Source organism: Primulina tabacum, chromosome 13 (assembly GCF_025594145.1).
Source record: "Primulina tabacum isolate GXHZ01 chromosome 13, ASM2559414v2, whole genome shotgun sequence".
Taxonomy (NCBI): Eukaryota; Viridiplantae; Streptophyta; class Magnoliopsida; order Lamiales; family Gesneriaceae; genus Primulina; species Primulina tabacum.
Window position 1 is genome coordinate 38,039,701 of NC_134562.1, and position 14,587 is coordinate 38,054,287.

The 14,587-nt window shown below is 35.3% G+C and overlaps 4 protein-coding genes across 20 annotated transcripts; 2 read left to right on the top strand and 2 right to left on the bottom strand.

Moving 5' to 3' along the window:
- Nucleotides 1–1,813: 1,813 nt before the first annotated feature.
- On the top strand, nucleotides 1,814–2,954 carry LOC142522438 (ethylene-responsive transcription factor ERF011-like). The gene has a single exon (XM_075625841.1). It carries the CDS (start codon nucleotides 1,948–1,950, stop codon nucleotides 2,413–2,415), a length of 468 nt encoding a protein of 155 aa, XP_075481956.1. The 5' UTR covers nucleotides 1,814–1,947; the 3' UTR covers nucleotides 2,416–2,954.
- Nucleotides 2,955–4,125: 1,171 nt separating this feature from the next.
- On the bottom strand, nucleotides 4,126–9,259 carry LOC142522437 (OVARIAN TUMOR DOMAIN-containing deubiquitinating enzyme 7-like). 17 transcript variants are annotated; one of them, XM_075625831.1, is made up of 12 exons: nucleotides 9,158–9,259; nucleotides 8,948–9,054; nucleotides 8,797–8,872; nucleotides 8,123–8,275; nucleotides 7,879–7,940; nucleotides 7,159–7,243; nucleotides 6,900–7,049; nucleotides 6,631–6,751; nucleotides 5,794–5,927; nucleotides 5,593–5,693; nucleotides 4,633–4,725; nucleotides 4,126–4,408 (listed from the first exon to the last, which is right to left on the bottom strand). In XM_075625831.1, the coding sequence occupies exons 1-11, from the start codon at nucleotides 9,218–9,220 to the stop codon at nucleotides 4,641–4,643; spliced, it is 1,137 nt and encodes a 378-aa protein (XP_075481946.1). In that variant the 5' UTR covers nucleotides 9,221–9,259; the 3' UTR covers nucleotides 4,126–4,408; nucleotides 4,633–4,640. The 17 variants fall into 17 exon arrangements, 16 of the variants coding, with proteins under 16 accessions (XP_075481946.1, XP_075481938.1, XP_075481955.1 ...); XM_075625823.1 differs by having other exon boundaries at nucleotides 4,128–4,408; nucleotides 4,633–4,746; XM_075625830.1 differs by lacking the exon at nucleotides 4,126–4,408 and having other exon boundaries at nucleotides 4,437–4,725.
- Nucleotides 9,260–11,228: 1,969 nt separating this feature from the next.
- LOC142521633 (nicotinate phosphoribosyltransferase 2-like) lies at nucleotides 11,229–12,127 on the top strand. The gene is made up of 3 exons (XM_075624745.1): nucleotides 11,229–11,305; nucleotides 11,705–11,817; nucleotides 11,954–12,127. The coding sequence occupies exons 1-3, from the start codon at nucleotides 11,254–11,256 to the stop codon at nucleotides 12,029–12,031; spliced, it is 243 nt and encodes an 80-aa protein (XP_075480860.1). The 5' UTR covers nucleotides 11,229–11,253; the 3' UTR covers nucleotides 12,032–12,127.
- An 846-nt stretch (nucleotides 12,128–12,973) lies between these two features.
- Nucleotides 12,974–14,346, bottom strand: LOC142523450 (mitogen-activated protein kinase kinase kinase 20-like). The gene has a single exon (XM_075627258.1). The coding sequence runs from the start codon at nucleotides 14,195–14,197 to the stop codon at nucleotides 13,145–13,147; it is 1,053 nt and encodes a 350-aa protein (XP_075483373.1). The 5' UTR covers nucleotides 14,198–14,346; the 3' UTR covers nucleotides 12,974–13,144.
- Nucleotides 14,347–14,587: the final 241 nt, after the last annotated feature.

The following is a 14,587-nucleotide window of genomic DNA, read 5'->3' on the forward strand; positions in this document are numbered from 1 at the left end:
GATCAGATGTACAACCTTGTAAACCCATATTTCAAATTAGCACTTATTTTTTTATTGAAAAAAATGACGCTGTCCGGTTGTTTCATCAGCCTTTTGACTTGGGAAACTTGATGTCAAAACATAGGACGTTGCGAAGCCGGACTAAATAATTGAATCCCTGTCATCATATGTGTTGTCGTATTTATCAGATAAAATTATTTTGAAACTGTTTTTTTTTTTTTTTTTTTTTTATGAAATTTAAATTTTAGTTATTTAAAAGTGTTCTAAATCCACAAGAAAAAGGTTTAATAGAATAAGAAAATTTTAAATATAAATTATTGAGTATAAAATTTAAGCTTGGAAGACAATAATATCGTGGATTACAGATCCATGCATTATGTATAATAACAAACATGCTTTTATTTTAAACTTTATTATAAGATCAATAATGTCGATGATGATTTTGACCAAGCTTTAGTGGGAGACAATTGGTGCTTTTAAATTAATTAATAAGTAGACTGGAAATTCTCATGAGTAATAACTTTCATCGAATTTTTTTTATTCATTAAACTCGAAAATAAACGATCACGATCACACAAATTTTCTATGTTTTAAAATGAAATTTTCAGACAGTGGTTACCTACCATTGGGTCACTTGAAAGAATTAATATTCGATAAAAAGTCGCGTCAGGACAGGACGATTAGTGCAACTTAAATTCGACACGTTCGAACAATTTTATTGTCAACTAGAAAGCAACTTTGTTCTTATTACCATGTACATCAATATGTAGCATGCCAAGGCCAGATCACTGTATGGATTTTGAGATGAAGTGGAACTTGTTCTCTTTATCAGTCCGAGATTAAAATTTATTTTCCATGAATATTTTCATGTTTGGTTTTGGGTTCGAGAAGAGTATACTCGTTCCAAATTTGAAACTTCGAAATCAAATAAACTACGTATCATCATTAAAGGGATGAATTTTCATTTATCGGAGTCAAAGTTGAGTAGTTACTGGGAAACTCTCTCGCTTTTTTTGAAATTTAATATTTTCTTCATAAAAATATATATTATATTTTCAAAAAATTAATACAGTCAAGTGTGTGTGTGTGTGTGTATATATATAAACACACACGGGGTAGGAAATGAAGCCACGGAAGGATCTTTCAACCCGCCGAACACCGACCTAACCTCCCCCATTACAAATTCAATATATAATAATAATGATAATTAATTAAATATAGACAGTAATAATCTCTTTCATTATCTTTATTAATTTATTATCCAATACACTACCATTTGTGCATTAAACCGACAGTTTATTAAATTTATCACATGACCCGGATATCCTTCAATTCCATTGTTAAATAATAATAATAATAATAACAACTTAATTAAGAATAGCAGTTTTTAACAGCGTGAATTGTTTTAAGAGTAACTTTTCCGTGACATGAGTCGATTTGATTCATATCTATAATGAAAGATGATATTTTTAACATAAAAATAATATTTTTATGGATTGAGTAGGATCGGATCGGAAACACGTCTCACAAAATTTATAGTTACAACGATCGTAGATGAACTTTTGTGTTATTTTAATATATTAACTATATGTATCCTAGAAATATTTCGATGTCAAGTAATTTTTATATAAAAATATAGTAAAATCAAAACTCTTGTTATTTATAAATTCAATATTAACTGAATTGAAAGAGAAACTATTCTAATAATAAATTTTAAAAAAAATGTAAATTTCCCTCACGCGAGAGAGAGATTCTGTTATGTGGGTGTGTCGGTGCATATTTTTGAGTTGATAAAATTTACAACAACTATCAGCGCTGCCTATGTACCGCATGACAACGACATTAATCCCTTAGCCATATCAAATCAAATACCCCTGCTTATTGTCCAACCCACCTATTTATGAGGGACCTGTACAACGATTCACCTTCGATTTATCCGGAATTGTTATGGACGGCGGCGCCGGCGTTTCTGAAGGAGGTGGCGCACCCAGATCGCTGGGCCGGAGGAGGAGTGACAAGCCATACAAAGGCATAAGGATGCGCAAGTGGGGAAAGTGGGTGGCGGAGATTCGTGAGCCAAACAAGCGATCCAGGATTTGGCTCGGCTCTTACTCGTCACCCGTGGCGGCGGCGCGAGCCTACGACACAGCTGTGTTCTACCTCCGTGGACCGACCGCGAAGCTCAATTTCCCAGATGAAATATCTGCCGGCGGGGTGAAGGATCTATCCGCCGCCTCTATAAGGAAGATGGCGGCGGAGGTCGGTGCTAGAGTTGACGCGCTCCAGGGCGGCGGTGCGGGGGTACATGCAATCAATCATCAATCGCTGAAGCCGTATTGGTTACAAGACGAGATTGATTTGAACAAGAAGCCTGAACCCGAGCCCGAAGATGGCCCGCCTGCTGAATTTTGTTAAAGATCTGCAAACTAAATCAAAACCAAATTATACATCCTTGCCTCTCCTCTTCCTCTTCTTCTTCTTCTTCTTCTTCTGCTTCTTCTTCTTCTTCCTATCTTTCTGGTAATTAGCATGCATCTCGTAGCTTTGCAGCAATTAAGAAACTAGACCATCCTAGTTCTTTTTTCCTCTCAACTCTTTCCTTGGTGTAGTTTTGTTTTTATAAAAATATTCCTTTTTTCCCTTTGAATATAGAACACTTCTGTTAGTTGTTTCCACCGTTAAATAGACTCAAGAATTGGTGAATGCTATACAATTAGACTGAAAAATTCAACCGCAATATCATATTTGGATTCATTTTTTTGCATGTGATGTCAAATGCAGAGCAAGATGATAATGATGATTGTAGAATGGTGGTGGTGAGCAGGCTGGATCGACTAGAGGCGGATTGCTTTTCTTTCTTTCTTCTTATTTTTTTTTCCCGTCATTCGAAAAAATAATAATTAAAATCATGTGTTCGATTTTACCCTGACCCGATCTTGGCTCTTTCTGGTGGAACTAATTAATGTTTTTATCTAGGTGGGATGGGATAGATTGAAATAAATTTTTAAGATTAAAATTATATTTTTCAATGTTGGTTTGTAAAATTGTATGAAAAATAAAATTGGAAATGTGATGAAGTTGCCTATACATTTAACGAGTCAAAATTGAAATTTTAATCTGAGATGAGATTATCCTACAGTAGGTTCGACGTGATGATTTTATTTAAGATATCCTACTCATGCCACTGTTACATTTTTGTGTCATATGCCAAGAAAAATGAAGAAAAAAGGTTCGACGTGATGATTTTATTTAAGATAACATTTTCCTACTCAGGAGCGCAATTCTTAATTCCCATTTGCTTATTTTTTTTCCCGAGTCAGGTAGGTATCTGGGCTTTTGTTCGACTAATTCAGGAGGACGACATTAATTCCCACTGATTAATCTCCGACATATTCGGGTGTTATTAATCTTGCTTATAATTATCTTTTTCCGTTATTATTCTCATGAATTTAGTAAATATCCATAATTTATTTGAAATAATTCAAATGTGAAAAAATGTAATTATATGTGATAATAAGATATTTGCATAGGGTATGAACATTCAAGCATACGATGAGTACGAGGATGTGAAGGGAGTTGAATATCCGATGTGGATGCATATAATAAATTAGATGGGGACGGAGGATATAATCCTACTCAAACCTAACTCATTGTCATCCCTATCAGACATGGCTAGAAATGAGATAGAAAGTGAAAAAAAATCACATTCAACTAAAGAAATAGAAGTTTTTCGTTTTTTTATAATACCATACATGAAATTATAATTCTCAAAAAAAAAAAAGAGAAAGAAATTCCGTGTTGGGTGTAAACTATATGGTAGGCGGATTTGAGAAGTAGTAATTTCTATTTATATGGATTACAGAGCAAGATTTTTTGGGGGCACCATCTTTTATTCTTGACAAACTTATTCTAGAAAGAAAGTTTCATACAGTTCACATAACTACAAAAATGATGCTTCCTTATTGCATATTTTGGGAAATGGGTGGTATTTTAAATTGGAATTTTTTTTGTACTCAGTCTCAAAGAAGGCAACATAAGATAGATGCCAATGCATTTGTATTAGTAGTATATATCTTAATAAATTCTGTAGGGGGAAAACTCATCCTTTAATGAGAAAAGTATAATCACGCACTTATGAAATATTATACGCAGTCCAAAATCGTGGTGAATTCTATGTTACACACTTATTGCCAATAATGAATTTCCTATATAGAATTCAACCACCGACCAAATTATGGGATACAAAGGGAAAAGAAAACAGCATAGACTATAAAAATATCTAACCGAATAATTAATCCCTCAATAGTCAATTTCTTGTTTACTTCCTGTATCCAACTTGGACTTCAGATTCACGTTGAAAACTTTGATAAGCCACTTCATTACATGATCCACCAAATTCAACTCCAACCTATCAAACATGCCATATATATATATAAACCATCATTATATTATTGTGTATTTTCTTGATTTATCTAACTTTTATCTCTTTTTATTTCATAAAATAACTTCCGCTATAACGGCTTTTCGTGCGAAGGCAGAAATGTGCATGATCAAAATCGTTACGTGTAAATACAGAATGCTGCAGATTTTATCTTTAAAAAGTCATCTTTGTCCCTCCACTGGAAGTCATACCAGAATGATCAGATGCAGAGTGCACCCAGGTCAGGTTGTCCTTCATCGTTTGATCCGCTTCTCCTGCCTTGCTTTCTGTCTTTCCCACTATTCCTGTATTCGACTATTTGGTCACTGTCAATGTAATAGCATAACGTGAATTAATAGATATAAATAGGCACAGATGTATGCGATACTTATAATGCACGTATGTTCATGCAAAATAGGCTGAATCCGAAATAACCAACGTAAAATGGAAGCCATTGCATGGACATGAAAGGAGAACGCCAAAAAACCAATGAAATCAAATGATATCCAAATCACATCAAAACAAAATTTATGAGCAAAACTCTTCACTAACTCGATTACAACCAACAATAAGATCAACCATGTTTAGCTGAATTTAATGAAGGCGAAATCCTTTTTACGAAAATTTGACGTGCATGCAAGTGCAACAAAGGATTAGGATTAGTTCACTGTGCCTTCACATACAACAGAATGTCAGAACAGCCTTTCCACATCCAGAAGCCACAATTGACAGCAGAATTTACTCGAGTAAAGATTTTCCACAGAAAATAGAAATAATGACTTTGAAATGTCAACTTCACAAATTGGTTTTTGTTTTAGAAGCAAGCACTACTTTGTTAACTAAACTAGCTGGAGACATGTCTTGCTGTGGTTGTTCCCCCTCCTGTTGTACATTATATTGATTCTTATTTGACAGAAAAGCTTTATACAAGATTTGTGGTTATTAACGTGCATCACAACACCAGGATTCAGATATCACAACTATTGTAATTGTGTGTGATTATTACAAGAAAAAATCATGCAAAATGTTATATAGGCTTATCAAAGCAGATGCTTCCTAGAGATGGGTTTATGAAATTCATCAATTAACTTGCACATCACCTTCACGAGTGTCACCATGTCATAATTAGTTATGGATAGATTGTATATGAGGATTTTGTTTAAGAAGCATACACTGGAAATCTGCCAAAAGAATTCCCTGCAACTGAACCACAACAAGACTTGTATTTCTTTTTTGAACCACACGGGCATGCTTTGTTTCTTGATATTTTCTGCTGCAATGAAAGAGATGGATAAACTACAACTTAGATAAGTTGACAAATGATAAGATACTAAAAGTAGTTTAAATTTCAATTGTTTTGTCGATCATACAACCTTTTCATCTGGTTGAGGGTTCTTCTTGTGAATCTTTTCATTTAACTTGTCAGTTAGATTCGGATGGCATGTACTTTCTTGAACTTTTAACTTGTGCTGCTCAGAATCCTTATCTTGATTTCCATAAGGAGAAACTATAGTACCACATGAAACCAAGTCAATGTAATGCCATGAAAGCAGAACGATTAACAAAATTCCATAAAAGAAACCTACGATCCGAAGAAAACTATTGGTGTGTTTGGATCCATAAAACTGAAACTACATTGGAACAAATGAAAAATCAGTAAAAACAATGATCATGTCAGGTTAAAGACACCTACAGATCATTATCAGCATAACAATCTACAGATACAGATTATAAAGGAAAAGACTTCAAATACAGAAACAGGAAGAGAGACAGCATTATCCACTTAGATGAGCACAAAAAAAGACAATCTGAAATTTGACGTGCTCAGATATTAATCAGGAACAAATTATTAAATCTATCCCAGTGAAATTTTTTGCTTTCTTTGAATACTGACACCAGGAGTCAGATTTCAAGACAGCATTTGCAGACAAGATATATTGTTAACTTCATGGGAAGGGGGAGTCAAGCACTCATGCAAAATGTTGCTTAAAGAAAAAGAAGAAACTAAAACCCAACTGCTCCAAAAGATATGGTAGCCATAGATTGGAAGCACTTTTGAAATCCAAAGTCTTCACAAAAACCCTAATGTGAATAAACAAACATATAATCCTCAGTTATCCCTTCAGATGGGATACAATATTCAAGGTGCACAACAAAAATCAAGAAACTGGATATCAGCAGAGGCATGGAAAAGATTGCCCGGATATTACCACATGAATTTTTCACTGAATGGCTGAGTTCATCATGAGAAATTTGCTGATCTACAGATTCTTGTTCTGCTGTAAGATTTTCTATAGCAGCATCAACATCACCACGCGCTTCTTTCAGGGCCTAGAATGAATCAAAAGAAACTTGTTACAAGATCACCAATCATGTGTGTCATATGCCCATTCTAGAAAAAATATGGGGAAGTTCTTATTGGCTTCACTTCCAGTTGTCATGTAATGACAAGGGTGATTCATATATTCCCAGGAATTACCTGTTCTAGTTTGCTTGTATCTCCGCATCCACTTCCATACTTTACCAAGGCAATGGATTCCACACGCATAACTTTCCCCACACCATCATGTTTAGACTTCGTGGCAGCTACTTTTGGTTGCTTGGATTTTGCTGAAAGATCAGCATCACCCTTTTTATATAGGTAGGAGTTATTAGAATTCTAGATACAGAAGTATACACTACAGATATAAATTTGCTAAAAATTATGTAAGCGCTTTCAATACTAAAATGTGAGAAACCTTGATAACAATTGGCTTAGCTGGCCCAGAGCAATCATCATCCTCTGAGCGCAAACTATTGTAATGCTCTCCATCATGATATGAACTGCGAAATGATGATTAAGTTGAGGGGAAGAAATAAGATCATCCTCAAAAAGCAATGCATGTTCAGTTACTATCTTTTTCTTATCCCTCTATGAGAGAGAAAAACAAAAGCACGGTATAATAAGGCTTGGAAACTTGATTGCAAAGTTTGCTGAAGAAGACAGATGGTCGAAATTGCAGAAAGAAAAACAAGGCATGTGGATGCTTAGTTAATTGCGGCATTGAGTGAAAATTAACGAACACGACTTACTCATATTCAAGTTTATCCACAACTAAAAAATGTTCACGTAAATGTGTCAGAACTATGGAACGTCAACACCCTAAAGTCACATGACCAAAACCAAAGTATCTTCATTTGTTTATTCTCAGATTTTTCAAGTCGTGTTTTTATGGTTGATAAGGATAATGGGTTTATCTCTGTTCTAAGAAACTGCATTTTGATTACACCGATCAAACAAGTCAGTCAAAACATTTAATGAGCCAAATGAAGGGAGATAACAATTAAAAAGAAATCCACATTTATCACGTAGCTAAACCATATAATTGAGCAGTTATTAAAAACAAAGAAAAATTGTTCATTGAAGGGTGTTATATTGAAGATAATCAAGAAGATAACCTGAAATGGAGAGTACTTACAGATGAATCATCCGAACGGCATGCATATCAAAATTCTGTATGTACCAGCGAGGTGACATGTGCTGCACAATGAAATGTGAATTCCTGACAAATCTACAAAGTCTAATCGATATACAGCATAACTTGGCATCACAAACACATTGCTGCTATTAAAAAATTGAGCACTTTCAGGAAAGTTTATCATCAATTAATCAGTTGAAACTGTTAAAGAATTCTTTATATTTACAAAGTAAACATATCGTACTCTGTGAATGCATATGTTAATGCGCATCACAAGAGAAGCTGCTTGCAATTCCACATTTCCGGCCCAAGCGCCATCCTCTCGAATAGCCCGACAGTATTCATCAAATGGGACTTCATCTTCAACAAAGGGCTCAAACTTTTCACGATTGTTCTGCTAAATGTAGCTCATCTATCACTCAAACTTGAAAGCAGTATCCTTCAACTTTCAAAGAAAATATTAAACACCAGACCACACCACACCACAACATTGTCTAACAAAACACTCACAGTTAATCGCAACCAAATTGTAACGTATTGCAGTGTCATCCAAATCCTGGATTTTAGCAACAGAACTAAATTTATTGGTCTTAATGCTACTTCTGACAAAAGAAATCTGTCAAATATAAAATAATTAAACATGATACCATGAAATTTATGTATTTTTTCAGTCTTTCTAGATTCGTAACAAATTTGTTTCAAATAAAAGGAGATGATAACAGGTTCTGGTACATACAACCAAAGACCTTCCAAGTTTCACCAATAAATACGAAGAATTACCTACTCAGTTCAAAACCTTAACATCCCAAATTACCAACATGATGATACGATTAAAATGGTAATCGTATATATCTCCCTAACTAAGATTCAAAACACCAATTTTGATTCCAAGCTGTATCCAGCAGAAGTTATACGTACCTCGATAAATCGAGCCACCATACTCCTATACTTTTCATGCTCATCCTCGTTGTTTTCCAATTGATCAGCTAATGCCCTGCCGCGAACAACACTAGCCTGATCAAATCAATTACTCACGAGCAGTACAATTCCATAAAAGTTTAGAACAAACCTGAAAAAGCAATTACCATCCGCGGTGATTTGAATGATTTTCAATCCCAAAGCATCAAGCTGAGCTCGGAATCCAGAAGTATCAGCTTGCTTTCCTCCCTTCTTATTCTGTTCACAACTTGCACAAAATCAAAAACAAAACCACCCAAATGCCAATAACCGTGAGTATTTTGAACATGAGAAAATGAAAATTGATGATTCAGGTTGTTACATGGGATTGTTTCGCTTGTTTATGAGGCTTGGGCTTTACTTTTTGATGCTTCGTTTTAGCCATTTTTCGTCCACATCTAGCCGTTGGCGAAATCTAGTGAAAATGTTTTGTTCAAAAGTTAGGGTTAGGAATATTTAAGCCGGGTTTCCGGGGCAGGTTGGTCCAAGAAAGAGCGGGCCTCCGGTTGGCGGAAATAATTTATTATTTTGCAAAATATCTCCCAATTTCGAAAAGTAAATATGATATAAATTTACCAAAATATCCTTCTTATTTTATTTTTAAAGAAAAAATTGAATTGTTTGTTTTTCTTTAATAAAAAATAAATAGAGGCCTTTTGCTCTTTTGAAAAACCTATTTAATAATAATATAATATGTTCTTTAGAATGACGATTTGTGAAAACATGATCGTTTCAGTGTACTGAAGCTGGTTTAGTACATTAGTACGAAAGTTTTGCCAAGTTAATCGTTCAAGATTCAAATCAGGAAGTTGAACATGATAGACATGTTCTCAACATCTTGAGGGAAAATGTTGATAAGTCACGAGGAAATCACGGCTAAAATCTCGTATTTTAGGGATTGATTGAGATATGATAATATTTCCATGATTATTATATTTTGTTATCTTTCTTTTTCAGTTATATTTTCTCCACTTTATATTGGTGTACATTGTACTGAGAATGGGCATATTAATCAAATAAAGAAAACGTTTTTCTCTTCTATGTTTACTTACACACATGTTATTGCTATATACTAATGTCATCATGTCAGCATGGCCATACTAATTTGCAATTCTATAAAATTATTGTTAGGTGATTGTTTTATTCACCGTTGGCCCAAGTCATTGATACACCACATAGAGAATTTAACCTGTTTAGCTGTGATGTGATGTTTCTTTCAACTGCATTTACTCTAGCAGTAATCTTTAGGAGCTGCCAACATCTTTCATGTATTTGCCTAAATGATTTGGCTACAAAAGCAAATCTCCTGGGTTTCCCTTCTATATTGATTTCCGCTTCTAAAGAGACTTTGTGATCAAGTTTTGGAAAGGAATTGAGTGAGCGATGTTATATTTGGTGCTCAACTATTATGAGTCACTAAACGACAGATATAATAAAATATTTTCCCTCGTTTTCCAATCTGTAAGCTGCTTATACATTCTAATGATCTCAAAAATGAATTTGTAAATTTTTCTGGGGAATATTCTTTTTGAATTCTCTGCCTCGTGCATTTCTAATCTATAAAGTTTGTCCTTTGGGAAAGATGGGAAAGAAAATGTAACCTTAATATATGAACGAGGATGAGGTCAGTGGGTAAAGTTTGTTCACGTTTTGGAGGCTTTTATTTCTTGTTTATTGATGGAAATTCTTGTCAATGCAAATGATTATATATTTTGCATCATCAACCTTTTGTTATTTATGAAAAAAAATTTAGACTTTATTATCCCTTTGGTTTGCATTTTTTTTTCCTTTTTATGTTTTCACCAGGGTCATGAAGAGCTGATGCATTCGGAATTGGAACACATTTGGTTACATGTTATGCTCAGCCTGCCTTAGGTGTCGTTTTCAAACTGGTCGAAATAAACAACCAGCCACGTATAATACTTTCGGAAGATGTCTCGAAGGTTTGATCCTCATGATATCACATCAAACTATATCCTAGAATAGAAATTCATTCATAAAACTTTTGCTTCAGGTCTCCATTCCGTGCAAAAAAAGGTGTTACAGATTCTATGGGAAGGAAGGGTACCCTCTTGTGGATGTTATGACTGGGGAAAATGAACCTCCTCCCAAGGTACTTATTAAATTTCTCTACTACCTCAGTACTTCGTAGATTTCCATGGAAACTTTCTTTTCTTTGAGATTGTTTACACATTCTTGTAGAACTAAGTTGGAAGTAAGAATCTTGGGCAACATCCATATGAAGTATTCAGTCAGCCAAAAAAATTATCGTGCTAATGGAAGTTAGATTTTTTAGCAGCATTTAATTATTACGATGAAACAATTGCATAATTACTAGTATTCATTGCATTTGCACTGCTTACTTGTGTAATAAATGATCTCGCCTCTCCGTTCAATGAATCCAAAAGAGCATATGTGATGCCACAGCGTGTTGAGGAGCTTATGAAATGGTTTTGGCCCGGTAAATCAGGTGTGGTATTTGGTTTCTGGCGTGGTTCCATGATATTTTCCTAAACCTCTATTAAATGCATGGCCTATTTTTGTCCAATATGTACCTTAAAGATAACAAATGCTTTCATGTTCCGTATTCCCCCAAAGATTGAACTTCCGTGCTCTAGGATCATATTTGGCGTGACACTTCATCTTAATTATCGGACGAACATCACTTTCTGCAAGCTATGCTATTTCGTATGTGAACCTTCATGTTTTGTGTCAATGGTACAAAATCTCATGTAATACAGATACCCTGCATCTAATCTATTTTTGTGTGTCTCGGTCGTTGCCTTGTTAGAATTATGCAATTTTTTTAGAGGCCATTCTTATTAGTCATCATGTTAATAATGTTCGTTTTGCTTTTAGATATTTGTAGGAAAAGATAGAGCAGAGTTACCACCCATAAAATTGATAAGAGAACGATGTATTAAACAACTAAATCAGATGCGACCCGACCACATGAGAAGGTTGAATCCAACACCTTACAAGGTACATCCAGTAATTTACAGTTACCGATACCTTTTTATCTTTTCCATTCCACCAGTTAAAAACAATTGTATTTCTTCCAATTTTATGTTTTCTCGTTGCACAATCCTACAGATTTGCTACTTCATCTTCTGGGCAGGTTAGTGTAAGTGCAAAATTATATGATTTCATTCATTTCTTGTGGCTCAATGAAGCACCAGTTGGAGAGCTGCAGTAAATGCGAGATATGATGTGATAAATGGAAGGGAAAATAGTTTTAACTGTGAACCGACCACCCGCAAGGAGCAGAGAAATTAGTAAGAGAACGATATCTTCCTTGAATCCTAACAACTACACGATGTTTCAGAAAATTGTTTTACCAAAATTTGCTAGGTGTGAGGTATCGTGATGATACATGAAAGCCTAACCTACGGTAGTTTGCTATTAATTATTATCGTTCATTGTTTACATGCAACAATCTCGATCGAAAGAAGTGTGTATTTCAATTGAACTTATAAGATAAAAGTCTAGTTATAGCTTGGAAAACAACGAATAAAATACGTATGCACATGCATTTTATTAGTTTGGAATTGGGATTTTGGGATGTAATGCCTATACAAGCATTGCTGCTCGATCCACGACTTGCAAGTGCTGACCTCTAATTAAATTCTAAAATAATATCAAGTCTGGGAGGGGCCAAATTGTTTTATATTTGCGCTTAATAAAAAAAAGACTATATTTGGATAGGGAAATGCTGTGTTTTTTTTTTAATAAAAAAACTGCCGTGCACAAAAGTCAAGGCGGATTCTATTATTTTTAGGTGGTGTGTACGCAGTCGAGGATATGTATCTAGAATTCGATGGCTATTGCTGCCTGCTGCTAGCAAGTTGCTGCAAAAAATTAAAAATACCAGAAAATCAGAGAAATAACAAATCTTTTGCCTAACACATCCAAGCAACGTTGCAACAGTCTCATTTTCCCCAGAAAATTTAATAAAAGATGATATTGTCTGATTAATTATAGGAATTGAATCAGTTTAAATATCAATTTCTTTAATTTATTTCATCTAGTATATACATCTGGCTTTCAATATTAGTTTCCATGCACAAATTTTTCTCTAAATTCAATATTGATTCGATCCGACATGATATATATATATACACAATCAAGAATCAAGATGTAGAACAACTTTGACATTCTTTAAATTTATGATATATACGTACAAAGATAAAAACAAATTAAACCTGTCATTTGCCTATCAGAAAAGTGAAAACTAACAAAAGAAAGTGAAGAATTAGAAATAAAAATCTATTCTATTTTCCTGCTATCTGAATGGCTCTAACCAGCTCCGTCACCTAACTGTTAGCCAATCATCCGAAACAGACCAATCAAGGAGGATTTGATTGTTCACCAAGTCTCGCAGATGGACACTCGGAGAAATGGACCACAAATCGCTGGAGAAACTAGAACCGGATTCCGGGGAATATACCGGCAATGGCAGAGATGTAATTGAACATGTTGACGAAGCCCAATCTGGGAAATCCAATGGGCATCTCGGAGAAATTGAGGCACTTTGTTCCTCTTTGGTTGTTACGTCATCATCAAAATCTTGATCATCAGCAATGAAGGGATGATTTAGAAGCATCTCAGCCGTCCATCTATTGCTTGGATTCTTAACAAAGCATCTCCTAACAAAATCTTTCCCCTCCGCCGACAAATTCCCGGGAATTTCAGGTACCTCCTCGCCAATACCAATCCTAAATAAAAGTCCCGCAACGTCGGAGCACCGCCACGCCGGAGATCCCGTTGCCATCTCCGCTACCACGCATCCAACGGCCCAGATATCCGCAGGAGGGCCCTGTTCGCCGCTATAGACCATCTCCGGCGACATGTATAGCGGCGTGCCCCTTAATTCACACGCCGAAACACCTCCTTCTGCTTTCTTCGCCAACCCGAAATCCGCAATCTTCACCCCACCGTTAGAGCCCAAGAGAATATTTTGAAGCTTAATATCACAGTGAACGTACCCAAGCTTGTGAATATAGTGAATCCCTCTAAGCAAAGCCTTCGTGCACCGCCGGACTTCGGATTCCGGAAGCCTCCGATCACTATAATTCTTGATTTTGTCGGCCAAGGTGCCTCCCGGGGCGTACTCCAGCAGTACATTATACAACTTTTCGCCATTTTCATATGAAAAGCTTTCACCAAAGCAACGAATCACCTCCGGGCAGTCCTTAAGCTCGTCCAGAATCAATTTCTCCTTCATAAGAGAAGAAGATTGCGAAAAATCACAAGACTTCACAGCCATTAATGGGAAAACTCCACCACTCTTGCTTCTGGGAACCGCTAAATTTACAGTAGCAAAGCTACCATGTCCCACGTTCTCACCTCGAATCCAATCCATTCTTCAGAAAACGAAAGATAGTAGGAGTATTTCAAATTGTTTATATATATATACTCAAGCTTGAATCTATAGCTTTGGAGGAAAAGATTGAGATTGAAAATACAGAGCTGAAACTACACGTTACTGTGATATTGTGAAACTCGGTATATATATATAGGAAGGTTTTTGGAGTGAGTGGGTGTAAATTCCTGGCCGCAAACCATTAGTGAAAGGCTTGGTTTCTAACAATAAAAAGCACGTGCGTTGTTACGAGGGACATGTCGCGTTCTTCGGTTTTGGAAAACGTGGTTGATATTGTTCGACAATAATTAATTATAATAACATTTTAATAAAACCACGCTTTTATGCATGTGATTTGTTTGGCGTGACTTTTGAGCATTTGGTCATAAT